Raw genomic sequence first — 14258 nt, forward strand, 5'->3', positions numbered from 1 at the left:
GAAAACGGCTGGAACACCAAATGCCGATGATGTCGAGATGGATGGTGTGGAAGTACTTGGTTGACCTAGGGAATACACCTACTTCCTTTCGAACGTGCTTATTGACCTGGCACTTCTGGCACGCGATGCACTATCTGACCCAAGAGTTTACGTCCTTGTTCATGGATGGCCAGAAGTATTTATCAGTGGCTAACCGGTTCGTCGTCCTGATGCCTGGATGCAAACTTTTGAAGTCCAAACTCAACATCACCCCCGCCGCTGTTATCTCCAAAAGCCCTGGGCTTTGTAGGGTAAGTTGGGCAACATCCTTATCCTTGAGAGGCGTTGCTGACGTTGATGGTTTGACACTTGTTAGAAAGTGGCAATTGATTTAATAGGTCAATTTCACAGGCGCTTACCTCGGAGCCCTTTTTGTGCAACGGTTCATCCTGGGTGCAAAAGTACCGTTGGTCCCGCAATATTTGCAGTGCTGAAAGTCTTCTATTGGACAGAACGAGTGCCTATTGGGGGTCGAAGATCAAAAAGGTGGATGATGATCGTACCGTCATGAACTTATTCCTTGTGAAAACTGGCATTGGAACTATGTTGAACAACTCAAAATCTTCAAGCAGCAGCAATGGCAGCGTAAGCTTGAAGATTATATACTGCTTCGTAAGACGTCCTTGATACGTTGTATGATCTGTGTCGGTGTCTAGGACACCGAATAAGTTGTTCGCCACGTTGTCCACAATATTCATTGCACCTCTCTCTGATCGGAAACCCAGTGGTCTAGGCAGCAAAAGTTGATTGTTTGCTTCAAATTCCTCGGTAAGAAGACGAAATCCGTCTGTGACCTGGCGGCAGGCATCTCGCTAGATGAGTGCTTGGCAGGTCATTGCTAGGAGGGGGTTGCAGCTTATTAGAGCTTCAAATTCCTTCCAAAATGGTTGTCATAATAAGCGACTAGGATCCATTGGCCAGAGAAAAGGTTGGCTGCACCCAGGTTCTCAAAGTAGACCCCTGGTTGGTGATCAGATGGGCTGTCCTTGATGGATGTGACATGCCCAAATACCGGAAATATTCATCCTAATAGCAATGTAGCTATTGCTGATCCAATCGACCGTTTAATGCCCGATATGGAGACTATTAAAGCATATGATGATGCACCCAGTTGCTGGTTGCTGGGTTCATTTGAACCTTGTGGATCGTTCTACGGACCACTCCATTAGCCGCACGGATACCATCGTCACCTTTGATGATGTTGATAGCATCAGTACTGCCAAATCATTTAGATCAGCAGACATGAGTAAGGCTGAAGCCAAGGTGTGATGGACCCGGTGCTTGGCTGCCTTCACTGCCGCCTCCCACAAGGAACCAAAATGTGGTGAGCGAGGCGGAATGAATTGAAAGTCAATGTTGATGGCACTGCACGTGGAAATCATGTGAGACTGATCTGCTTCCATCATGTTCCGGATTTCATCAAGCTGGAACTTGGTACCAACGAAATTTGTTGCATTGTCGCAGTATATGTGACTGCAGTGACCAGGTCTCCCCATGAACCTCTTGAGTGCTCCGATGAATCATTGAGTCGTAAGGTCTGTCACGACTTCCAGATGAACGGCCTTTGTCGAGAAGGAACAAAAGACAGCGATATAGCACTTCTGTGGGCGTTTTCGTCGTATCTTATAATGAGTCCATATGGGTCCGCAGAAATCCATTCCACTGTTAACAAACGGACGAGCTGGTTGGACACGATGGCTTGGCCACTTGCCAATCCTTTGTATCAGGAGTTACGGGTTTACTCTTGCGCATTAGACGCAGTGTTGAACAATGGGTCTGGCAAGCGTTTTTCCCTTTATCGGCCAATAGATTTGCCTCGTAGTGTAAAGAAGTTCCTGCGGTGCTATATGATTTGGGAATTTAAGTATGGTGTAGGTCAGGCGTTTTCAGAACCGTGTAAGAATGTTGGGTCACAAAACCACAGCTTGTAAGAGGCGAATCTGTCTGAGGCAACTCTTCTCGATAGCAGATCTGCAGGCTTGTCAGTGGACTTCACATGGCGCCATTGGGTAGCTTTCGTTAGCTCCTGGATGCGGGCTATCCTGTTGGCCACAAATATATGGAAAGACGAAGTTTGAAAGTTGATCCAAGCCAGGACGATTGTGGAGTCCGTCCATAAGAAGATATTCTCAGTTGTTGGACCTGCCTTTATCCGATAAGCCAGTTCTGCTGCAAGCTTAGCTGCCCACAACTCCAGTCGCGGTAGCTTTGTTTTGTTGGTGGGTGCCACCTTGGATTTAGCACCAAGTAATGATGGCCGTGCTGGTTTCGTCGACTGATCGTGCGTAAATTGCGGCCCCGTAAGCTCTTTCGATGGCATCTGCAAATATGTGGATTTGCGTCAGCTTCGGGAGTTTGTGACGCGGGAATTTGTTGTCATTGAGAAACTTCAGTTCATTTCGGAACCGAACCCAGGTCGTGAAGGCTTTTGGGGGTAACGCTGCATCCCAATGCAAATCATCTTCCATAACTGCTGCAGGAAGATCTTGGTGGTGACCACCACCGTCCCCATGATTCCTGGGGGGCCAAGTCAGTGCAAAGGTTTTTGTGTGCAGAAATTTTGCTGCGAGTTTAATAAAGGCTCAGAGCTCCCGGGGTAGTTCATCTAGGATGTTGCTATGGATTCATTGTCCAACATCTGGACTCATGTAGTGTGACAGCACTACAGCGGAAGTCCAGGTTGAGTCGGTGTATGATAACATTGAGGGCATCTCCCGGGTAGGATGCAGAGCCACAGTCACATCTACCCACACGGTTGCTTAAATCCTTTTCAGGATGGTTCCATTCTACTTCTTCCTCAGCGCCTGCCACCTACATAGAACCGAACGTTAGGATAGGACGATTCACGCCTATGTACATCCCCCCTCCTTCCACAGTGAAATATCCTCGGCCGGAAATCACATTTGCTTACAAAGGTCTTTCTACAGTTGTAAAAGGCTATAGAGGTCTTCTTAATCCTTAGTTCTATGTTCAATCCCCAATTTAATTTAAAATCATACCTAAATAATTTACATTGGAGGAAAATACCAATCTTTTTCCCTTTTTAGCCGCGGGCGGTGGTATTCGGGTATCATTGGCTTCGTGGTAAATCGGATCAGTTCCGTTTGGGTTGAATTTCGCCCTTTTGCAAACGCTTTCTCCATGACTTCACTCATAACAAAAGCAAGCATCTCTAACACCAATATCACGCAGTCGTTGGCATACTCCACCATTTTTCTCTTGCTCCAATATCCCTAAAATTTCATCCAGCACTATTAACCAGAGAATCGGAGAGATAACGCCATCCTGGGGCGTGCCTCTGGTCAAATGACTACCTCCAAGACCAAATTCGATTATCCTGGTTCTTAACATGCAATGGGTAAGACACCCCTCCCATCTTATTTACATTGGGCCTCCTTGAACCTTGACCTTTAAGGTGGGCGTGCAGAGACTTGGAAAAGGGTGTCCTCTCCACGATCCTCCTTGAACCTATTTCTGTGGATTGACCTTTAAGGTGGGCGCGTTTAGACTTAGAGAATGGCGTCCTCTCCATGATCCTCGTTAAGTGGATGTCCAAGAAGCGCTTTAGGATCTCCAATACAAAAGAGACAAGCCTCATTGACTGATAGGCCATCGTGGGTTCAAAGCAACTCCTGCCAACTTCCAGCTAAGGTTCTGATTCACCGTGCTCCTCGTTGACGGGAAAGTACATATCGTAGTAGTTCCAGGGTCACAACAGAAGATTCCGTCCAGTAGCCTTCCGACTTTTTTAGAAAAGATGGACTTTCTACATTCCTTTGCCAGAATCTTACTGAGCCTCACAGAGTCGCTGGTGCTTTCAATGTTCCGGCAATATTCCAGCCTAGCAGTCTTGATGACTGATTAGCACCTTTTGAGGCAGTCTTTGTATAGCCGCAAGTGTTTGTACCTGCAGCAGATATTGAAGACCTTTCAGGTCAGTTCCCTGAGGTTGCCATACCACCACGGCGGTAATGTCTTTTTCATGTATTTTGCAGCGCATGGTCTTTGAATGCCTTTTCTAGAATCCTGACTTTGCTCATCTGTCCTGCCAATGTGTTCGATATGCTATATCGAAAACCAGAAGTTTTTCTTGATAACTTGACCGAACTTCCTTCAGTTGATCCTGAGCTCTCTAAAAGAGTAGTGAGATTTTGACTGAAAAGTGTCTAACTGGAACCCAAGAAGGACGTACGGTCAGTTAGTTTGTAGCTTTCTATCCTTAAATTTCCATTGTCGGTTAGGACTTCCGCCCAACAATCAGAGTTCTCGGAGCTAGGGAAATGGAAGGTTCGTGTACTGCCCCTGTCAGACATTCGGTTACAATAAAAATCCCTCTGCCATCAGTGAGATTTGAATCGCGACCTCCCACTATTCATCTAGTAGTTAGAGCTAGATTTAGGAAGCTAGATACGTCTAACAGTTAATAATAAAATCAAAGCAAGACAAACCTCTTTCATTGATCCACAGCTGTCCCAAATCATATGCTTCGCAGTGATATCATAACCTAAGAACAGGTTGGCTTTCTTCGCTGCGAAGATGGACGTCAAAAAATGTAGTTCTTCGGTGAGCTATGTAAGCCGAAGATAAATACACCTTAGCCGTTCCCGCTTGTTCCAATTTGCTAACATTTAGGGCGCTAGAAGTCAGCTCCGCACACACAATGATGCGCAGGCCCTTTCTGGAGAGGGTGCATGTACGTTCAAAATTTGTCGCGATTAGTGGCCCCTGTGCTGTGATATCAATTGTAAAATTCACTTTGGAGTTCTTCGATGGTACGGCCTGCTCCGATCCAAAACGCCTATACTAATGCGATGTGGACATCTCCCTCGCAGAAGAAAACCAATAGATTATCTGAGGCCAACTTCGAGTGTTGCAGATCTACTTGTGTAGGAAGGTCGTTAGTCTTCGCCGGATTATTGATCTTCATCTCTTCCAGCAGCTGAAAGGGAAAGACTTTCACCTTTGCGTTTTCATATTCGGCTTGCCATCCGCCAGGGCCTCCTTTAAGTGACGCGTACTTCGTCGGCCACCCGCTGTTATTTCACTGTGTGTTGTGTGTGTCCGAACCCTAACACATTCTGCCTCACTTATTTCAATGTTCGACCCCATTCTGAGGTCGTTGCGCTTGAGAGCAGTATGTTTTGCATTCTGCTGATTTCCTAGACGTTGGGTGCTTTATTCCTTAACAATCGCCCGGTATTTAGCGAGGTCCTTTTCATTACGCTCGTCGACATCACCGGCCTCCATATTGATCGCAATCTTGCTCAGAATATGGATGGTCCTTTGGTACTAACTCTTGAGCTGCTCGTCCGTTTGCCGCCTCGCTCCCTGCTATTCGTTGCAGCACAGCAGTGCTTTAGCTGACACCGACTGTACTGCCCTCGACGGTTACTGTCTCCTGACTGAATATCAGCAGCCTGTTTTCCGATGATGCGTCTGGTATCTCTTTTTTTTCTATCGTCGGTTTTTCAATTTCAAATTGGAATCCATGGTTTGCTCCCACGAGTAATCCAGGAAAATTTTCAACATTAGCTAGCCCCGCCACCAGGATAAGAGAGGTTCCTAAGGTATACTACAGACTAAGTTGCCCTTTGGGTACTCAACGCTAGGCATATGCTATTCCGCTTCGGGTTGGGGTCCTATTAGCGACTTTTCCAGTACAGGAAGGATACTCTCCAGGCTGTTGCTTCGGTTCATCCACCACAAGATCCAATTGCCTATAAACCATTACCAGCGGGCGACCAGATTTTCACCGGTTGTATGAACCTTCACGAGTAATGTAACCCGAATCGGAAGCATAGTCAGATACGCTCCGCACCTTCTGGAGTTTCTCGGAATTCATCACCACCACCTATCGTGGAGTGGGTCCCGGATGCATTAGGTTCTACATATGTGAAATTTCTATAACCACATGGGTAGGCTGTGATTTCAAAGGATTTGATTCACGTTTCCTTATTAGCCAAAAGAGAGGCATACAAGCGCGTATCGAAGGGACTACAGTTGAAGTTCACACAGGTGCGAACGAACCTCAACCCTTAAATTTTGGCAATGTTTTCTAGTCTGCTGGATAGCTCTGCCTCCACTTTGACAACAATCAAGTACCTTATTTAGTAGGATTTTCTACCAAGTCCTTTCTTATTATCTAAGAATTGTTGCAGTCGTTTATCGGTTTTATTTTTGGAACCCAATTTGCAGATAGTGTACAAGCAACAAAGATGTACTTCCTGGGTGCTCAGCAAGGTACAAATACATGCGCTCGAAATCGCGGTGGTTGTCAACATCTATGTTTGGCAGTTTCGAATGTGGCTCACGTGTGTAAATGTGCAATTGGATATACACAGGATGCAACCAATGCAACACGCTGCGTGGGCAAAGATGAATTCGTCCTATATTCGATAATGCACGAGCTGAAAGGGATCGACCTTTACTCCAAAGATGTCCCAATTGAGCATTATGAGAGCAGTAAGGTAAGTCCTTTGAAATCCAGTACTGATGCAACCAATCTTTACTAATCCCGTTTTTATTCAACAGACACTTGGCCCAATATCCCTAGTATCCTTGGCTACAAATATTGACTATGATTACGCCAACGACTACCTCTACTGGGCGGACAACGAAAAAGGGACGATCACACGTGTCCATCGGGATGGCACGGGAAGGCAGGTGATCCTGCAACAAGGCGACCAGTTGGACTCTAAAAATTCAGACTGGCTAGGCGGGATAGCCGTGGATTGGGTGGCTGGTAACATTTATTGGAGTGACCAAAAACGGAACTACATTGAAGTAGCTCGCCTGAATGGTTCATACCGCTACGTTGTATTGTCAAATATAGAAAAGCCAACAATTTTGGCAGTGGATCCAGTTGCCGGTTTGCTATTCTACGTTGGCGATGGTATTATAGGACGGACAGGTTTAGATGGCAGCCAAACCTTCATTCTAGTGAATCAGACCAAGTCAGTCAATAATTTGCTCCTGGACGTTGACAATCAAGTTGTCTACTGGTGCGAAACCGGAAGGGATGTTATCATGCGTGCGGACTATGATGGCAACAGAAAAACAACTATCAAAAAGTCAATTAATCATAGTTCTGACAACTCAGTCGCTTTAGGCTTAATCGACAATTACCTGTACTGGGCCGAAACAACATATCAAAAAGGTATCATCAAAGTTGCCCCATTGAACAACTTATCAGATTCCATAACGCTAATAAAGAGTGAAGGCAATTCTTTGAAGGATCTGAAAATTTTCTCGAAGCGGATTCAAAAGGGGACGAACCTTTGTGCAATAGACAATGGCGGATGCCAGGAATTATGTCTTTTCAATGGAACGCACCCCGTGTGTGCATGCTCGCATGGAAAGGTTTCTGCGGATGGGCGCTCATGTGAAGACTATGATATTTTCCTGATTTATTCCCGTGGTGCTTCGATTGACAGCATTCACATGAGTGACCACCTGAACATGAATCGCCCGATCGGCCGAATCCAGAATTCTACCTTCATGAGGAACACAATTGGGCTAGCATTCGACTATGAGAACAGTCGAATTTTCTATTCAGATATCCATCTAAGCTCCATTGTGTGGGTGTATTTCAACGGGACGAATCATACCAGGATCGTTAGCAATCAGCCTACCGTCGAAGGAATCACATATGATCCAATCAACGGACAACTCTACTGGACCTCGAATAGTGACGCAGCCATCCGAGCCATCAATATGAAAGTAGCAGGGACCAACGTAGATAACAACGTAGCCCTGGTGCGTCAAATTGTGAAATTGAATTCCTTAGATAAGCCCCGAGGGATAGCAGTAGAACCATGTATTGCCATGGTATACTGGGCCAACTGGAATGCCCAGGCAGCCTCAATTCAACGGGCCTATGTTTCGGGGACCGGATTAGAAAGCATTATTAAAACAGATATTCGAATGCCAAACGCTCTAACCATCGACTATACTGAGAGAAAGCTTTACTGGGCTGACGCACGACTAGATAAAATTGAGAGAGCCGACTTGGATGGATCACATCGTGTAGTCCTGGCTCATTCAACACCCAAGCATCCATTTGCTATGGCCGTATACGGCGATCTATTGTTCTGGACCGACTGGGTTCTTCATGCAGTCATTCGCGCAAATAAATATTCAGGAGCTGACGTGGTCTTCCTACGAAAGGATGTCGGTCGTCCTATGGGAATTGCTGCTGTACAGAATATAACACAAAATTGCGATGGTAACTTGTGCCACATTCTCAATGGTGGTTGCGAAGATGTTTGCACTTTGGATCAGTACGGAGCAGTGAAATGTGAGTGTACTCATGGTGTCCTGGCACCGGATGGATATCGATGCCTTTCACAGAATAATGACAAATGTGCAAAAGAATCGTTCCTGTGCAACTCAGGCGAGTGTATACCATTCCAGCTTACCTGTGACGGCGTATTCCACTGCATTGATGGCTCCGATGAAAAGGACAGTTTCTGTTCGGTTCGCGCGTGTCCTGAAGGATTCTTTATGTGCACGAATAGACGATGCATAATTGCTAATCAAACATGCGATGGAGTGCAAAATTGCAGCGATGGAACAGACGAGTTGAATTGCATTTGTCCAACTGGTCATTTCAAATGCAATATTGGATATTGTATACCAGCAAGTTCAAGGTAAGTTTTTTAAGGATTTGTGGAAAACAAAACCTTCTTAAAATCGGTTTACTGTTTCTATTTTTCGTTGTTTGAATTGGAGGTAGGAAGCTTCAACTGGTTCTCCCCGCCTGCCATAAGTTCGGTTAATTTTTTCCAGTATGCAGATCTTGCGGTAATACTCCGCTGTGCATAATTAGGGCCTAGGATGGACCCTTGTGGAATGCTGCATGTTCGATATGATTTCGGTCCTTCATCTGAATCCTAGCAGAGGAGCGTATTGATCAAGAACTCGGCAGTGATACGCAACAGATATTTCGGCTGGCCTTATCTGAATAAGGTCCTTAGTATTTTGACCCACTTCGCGAATTGAATGCATTCTTCATATCGAGCACTATCACCGCGCATTTATCCTCCCCGAATGCTGCTTTAGCTATGTTAGCTACCAGGTCATCTGTACAACCTAACCTCCCTTTCAGTAATCAGACATAAGCGCCAGCAATGCACTCGGCCGTTCTTGTCTCCGATGTGCCACCAGTGACGTGGCGGCATCATTCCGTCCCCAGCTGAAATTGCGCGGCTTCAGCGGGTGACCGAGCGAACCTGACGCTCCACTGACGCTTTTTTTGGAGCGTCCTCCGGTTCGGCGAAAGCCTTCTCGACAACGAGACCCATTTGGGCCCGCTCCGAACGTCGAGCTTGAAGGAGTGCTCCTATCGTTCCAGAACCTTAAAGGAACCCTCATATGGTCGATGCAGCGGCGTCCGAGGAGCATCCACCCTAGTGAGGACCTGTGAGCATGTCTCGACGTCCCTCAGAGTGTCGACCTCCGGCGTCGTATGTCGAGAAGGTGGAGTCTACGACAATTTTCAAGCCGAGTCCCTGACCAGACGCAGTATGGTGAAGTTGCTTAACCTTGCTCTGATTGATAGACAAGGGATAGCTTCCTCCAAACTACAATTTTTAGTTTTCAATGTAAATATATATTTTGGGAGCAACCCCTTCATCAGTACAAGCTACAAAGGTAGCTTCATCAGTAAAAACCTACCTTCGGGAGTAAGGGAGTAAGTACAAGCTACAAAGGTAGCTTTGTACTGATGAAGGGGATAAGTTGCTCCCTAAATATATATTTACATTATAAACTAAAAATTGTAGTTTGGAGGAAGCTTCCCCTTGTCTGTCAATTTTAGGCTAGACTACAAATAGCAGACAAAAATCTAATTCTTTGCTATGATATCCAGCACAGGGTCAGCGGGGAGTCGCATATTCTCTTTGTACATCATCTCCGCGGGGCTGGCATGGCGGTGGTGGTAATACAGCGACACATCGGAGGCAAAAAAACCACCGACTGCATTGCCAGCGGTGAGAACACCCCCGTTAACGGTGCAGTCGGTAGTTTTTACCTCCGATATACTAGCACATTATCCAGATCAGATGCCTTATTTTCGGTTGGTTTCTGTACTGTTTCTAGGATCTCCTCTTCAACTGCGATTAGATCTTCGACTGGGTCTGTCCGTCAGCATATTGGCAGCATTCACGTTTTGCGGGAACGGGTTTGTCACTATTTCCTGTAGCAGGTTAGAGCAGGTAATCGGTGTAGAGTGTTTGTCTTGTGCTTTGTGCGTCCATTTCCCCCTCCCCTAGATGCGGTGCACTTATCTAGTCAACTACGATACCATCCATCCATAGACCATCGTTTTCACACACTGTCTCACTTATCGTGCTTTTTTTAGTCTGGGAAGCTGGTAGTTTTCGACTGGTTTGGGGCTTGCAACTACCTCAGCTAATTTTTCTCGGATTTTTCAACGTGTTCATCATTTTGAAATAATGAAAGACGCCCAGAACGAGTATGATCTTCAACACCCATCTCAGTACGTCTAAGCATCCGAACGAACAGAAAGTTTTTAACGCCGAACCACATATTCTGAACCGGTCGTTTCAAACCCGACTTTCGCTTTTACATGACGCAAATAAATCCATTCATCCCAACTAAGAGATCCCTAGCACTGCGTTAAATGTAGCTCAGCGAATGGCTCCCAGAAACAGTTCACGCATTCATTATTCATTGCTTTCCACGTCCACTTATCGATCCGCGTTTAACCGAACTTCACTCCTTTCTCAAGGTTGAAAAATCGATCCTTCAAGTTAAGTGGAGACAATGCAACCCAATGAGACAATGCAACCCAATGACAATGCTTAGCGTTGCCGCAAGTTAAGTTAGTCCGCTCCATGTCAGAGTTTGGACGATCCATTCAGAATTTGGACGTAGTCGTCTATCTCCTACCGGATGTTTCCCAGATCAGCCTTAGTTTGGTGGAGGGGAAGCAATCATATTTGCATAGTACGCTTAAGTATAAGATTTGACAGTGACCTTAATCAAATTCCATCCGAACATCGTGTCCCGTGAGGAAATGTGGTATTTGGTTTTCCCGTGTTGTCAGTCCAGCCATACCCTAATTCCGGGAATGAGCCTATGCGATCAGCGAAACTTCGTATACTGGTCCCAACTGCGCTGCCAGAGATCATACGAATATGACCTTCCCAAATCCCGTCGGTGATCGTCTTGCATGGTTCGCATATTCACTTTCACACTTATTCACATATTCACTTTTTTTTTCTGAATGTCAACTGTGACCATGCCCGTTACTACCGGCACTGCCTCATCCAATACGGTTCTGAAAGCGGTGCAAAACCTCAAAGTCATCAGCCAGTAAACTGAATTTACCTGCTTCCTTCTCTTAGAGTTTATAAGCGTCTCTGCCCACACAGGTGACGCGTAAAGCAGAATGGATCGGCAGCGTTGGCCCACCAACATTATAAGTGCTGCGGTAGCACTAGTTGCCTTTTGACGGGCATACGTGCTTCCTAAACCTCAGTTTGGCATCAATCGTCACCCCCAGGTATCTGACAGCCGCAGGATATCCACTTCCACTTTTACAGGATTCTTCTTTCTACGGTCCATTATTAAGACCACTTCCACTTCTCATTCGCTCTGATTGTCTCCATCGCATGGATCTCCAGATCCTCTGGGTCTCTTCTTGGACGGGAAGCACGAGAGCTGTATTATACATGACGTTCCATAGCACGGCACCCAGGATTGAGTCCTGTGGTACCTCAGTTGTGACGACATATTCTTTGGGACCCTGATTCTTGACCAGATTTGAACCCCTATCTCAGTCAACGCCCATTCAATTCGGCTCAAATCGGCAGAGTTCCCTACTAACCCGGCACAGCAGCCGCTATAACTAAACTCATCTTTTGCCTGATTCACCACCATGATTACTGCATCGACCGTAGAGCGCGCATGGCAAAATTCAAACTGGCATTCCGACAAACCATTGTTGCTTTCGACAATTGATAGCGATCTTTTGTAGATGACTCTGTCCATTATCTTCCTCATCGTATCCAACATGCTGGATCTTCAGGTGACTTACTGGATTTTGGGAAACAACACCAATTTTTTCTGTTTCCACTGAAGAGTTAATATTCCATCTTTTAGGCACGCCTCGGATGTGTTAGCGAAAAAGGTCGATCCTAGCCTTCACTGCCAGCTTTAAAGCTCCCTTATTGATACCATCCAAATCTCCGATCGCTGATCGTACCAGATATGTTCCGTAGCTCCTCCTTGGTTATTGGAGGTATCCCACAAAACGTAGTTTTCCTGGTCCTGCGCCATCTGGCAGTGGTTGAGGTTGTTTTGTATTAACTTGATCTGTGATTTGTGTCGAGGGCTCTTCTGTATTCCTCACATCTGCTACTGCTTGCAATGTGCCAATGGTCCAACCCTCCTTTCCTTTGCACAGTAATCAATTTGGGTTTGTTAAAAATTGTTGTGACCTATCATTCGACCTGGTGCACGCCTTCGGAAACATTACCGAAGCGAAGGGATCGTTTCAGGGCTCTTGTAGTCTGATAGTTCGACTTTATCGACTTTATCCACTATCGTGGTGATCTCATCTACATCATTACAAACTATAATTATCTCCAGCCTGCTAGCCCTTAAGTCGGTTTCTTTTTCAATTTGGCTTAAGAATTGACTCGTGGTCACATCTTTAGATCCGTTGAGTTCAATCTTCTTTTTGGGACCCTCTAATTCGGCTAACATTATCTCTCAAATTGGTGAGTTCGGGGTCTGCCTTCCCTCTTCTGAGAATGCCAGTGGATGACCCTTTACCAGATTTGGAGATGATGATAACTTCTGGTCTTTTTTTTTTGCCGATCTCTCCTTTTACGAGGTGCTACCTTCCTCCAGGCGTCCATATCTTCCTAATGAGATCCGCTCCATATGTCCGGAATTCCGGCTATGTGAGTTTCGCCTGACACTTTATTCCTTTTTCACCGAGCACCTTACCGCACGCTAACCTGATGTCTTTTGTCATGACTTTATATTCTAACGAATATTCTGGCGTTTCTGAATGTTGAGAGCTCTATGGTCGTGTTACCGAGGGCGATAAAGGCACCTCCTAATTGGTCGCTGCATCTTACATCGTTCGAGTGGTTTGACGTCAAAGTTTCTCCCTTTGTATGTGCTATGGCAGTGGGTATAGAACGTTCAGTCGCGGGGGTTTATGCCGGCATGGGTAGGGATCTGGGAAGAATTGTGGTTCCGTCGGTGGCAGCCTTTTGTGTCCTTGTAACATGTAGATGTACACGAAGTGGCCAGGGACCCCCCACTAAGCACTGTGTTCGGCAGATATCGATGGCTGTGGACCCGCTTGTCCAGTCCCAAAAACCGCTGCCATTAGTTTTTTGAAGTCCAGCACCATAATTTGATTTCTCATTTGCTCCTTTGGTTTCGTTTCGATCTTTTCCATAGCTAATTTTTATCCACGGGGGACTTTTGGTCCCACTTACACGGTCTGCACATAAGCATGTCCATAATGCCCATGCCCGCAGATGCGAGGTGTATATACATGCCCATAAGACATCCACCCTAACTGAGAAATCTCCATTAGGGTTAATCACGTATCCTCACACATAATTGAGGGAGGAAAATTACTGCTTGAACTAATCATTCGTACTTTCGTGGGCAAAGTTTAGCCGTAAGGATCCTTTTTCTTTGAGGTTGGTGTAACTTAGGGGTTTTGGTTTCCCGAAAGGTGGTTTTCCCGGAGCAGTTTTTGCCCGGGAGCCGACCAAAGCCCAAGGTTAGGAGTGCTGGCATAAGAGGCCTGCTTCGGGTTGTCTTTTAAGGACTGGGTGCCAATTGAATTGGTCTCAAGTCAGTAAGTGGAGAATCTACCTCTAGATTCAGGTTCTTCATTGATGAGTTCCCTTTTGCCCCCCCCCCCTCCTCATTCAGGGTTGGATCGTCATGGGCTTGATACGCTAGATTGTGATTTGGAAGCCTCCCGACTCCATCCAGATCAGCACACGACCGAACAAAATCGCGCAACCTATCAAAAGAAGCCAACCCCGCTTCTGAACTGGACAAAGGCTAAAGGAGAAGAAGATGCGTATTCCTTATTTTACTGGAGAAACTAGGTTGATCTTGGGAGAGCAATTTTTGTTGAGGCAAGGCTAGTTTAAATTAAGGGTTTCCAAAGTTTACCATTGGCAGCTATATCTTAACTCAGCCCTCGTGTAGTAGCC

The 14258-nt window shown here is 45.9% G+C and overlaps 1 protein-coding gene across 2 annotated transcripts in view; it reads left to right on the forward strand.

Moving 5' to 3' along the window:
• The window catches only part of LOC119656327 (low-density lipoprotein receptor-related protein 1), a 230720-nt gene that overhangs the window by 197064 nt on the left and 19398 nt on the right, over window positions 1–14258 (forward strand). For both annotated transcript variants that reach the window (XM_038062789.1, XM_038062790.1), the window contains exons 25-26: window positions 6235–6506; window positions 6571–8687. In XM_038062789.1, coding sequence (XP_037918717.1) covers window positions 6235–6506; window positions 6571–8687 — 2389 coding nt within the window. The remainder of the gene's footprint in view (window positions 1–6234; window positions 6507–6570; window positions 8688–14258) is intronic.

The sequence above is a fragment of the Hermetia illucens genome, chromosome 4 (genome assembly GCF_905115235.1).
Source record: "Hermetia illucens chromosome 4, iHerIll2.2.curated.20191125, whole genome shotgun sequence".
In the NCBI taxonomy this organism is placed as follows: domain Eukaryota; kingdom Metazoa; phylum Arthropoda; class Insecta; order Diptera; family Stratiomyidae; genus Hermetia; species Hermetia illucens.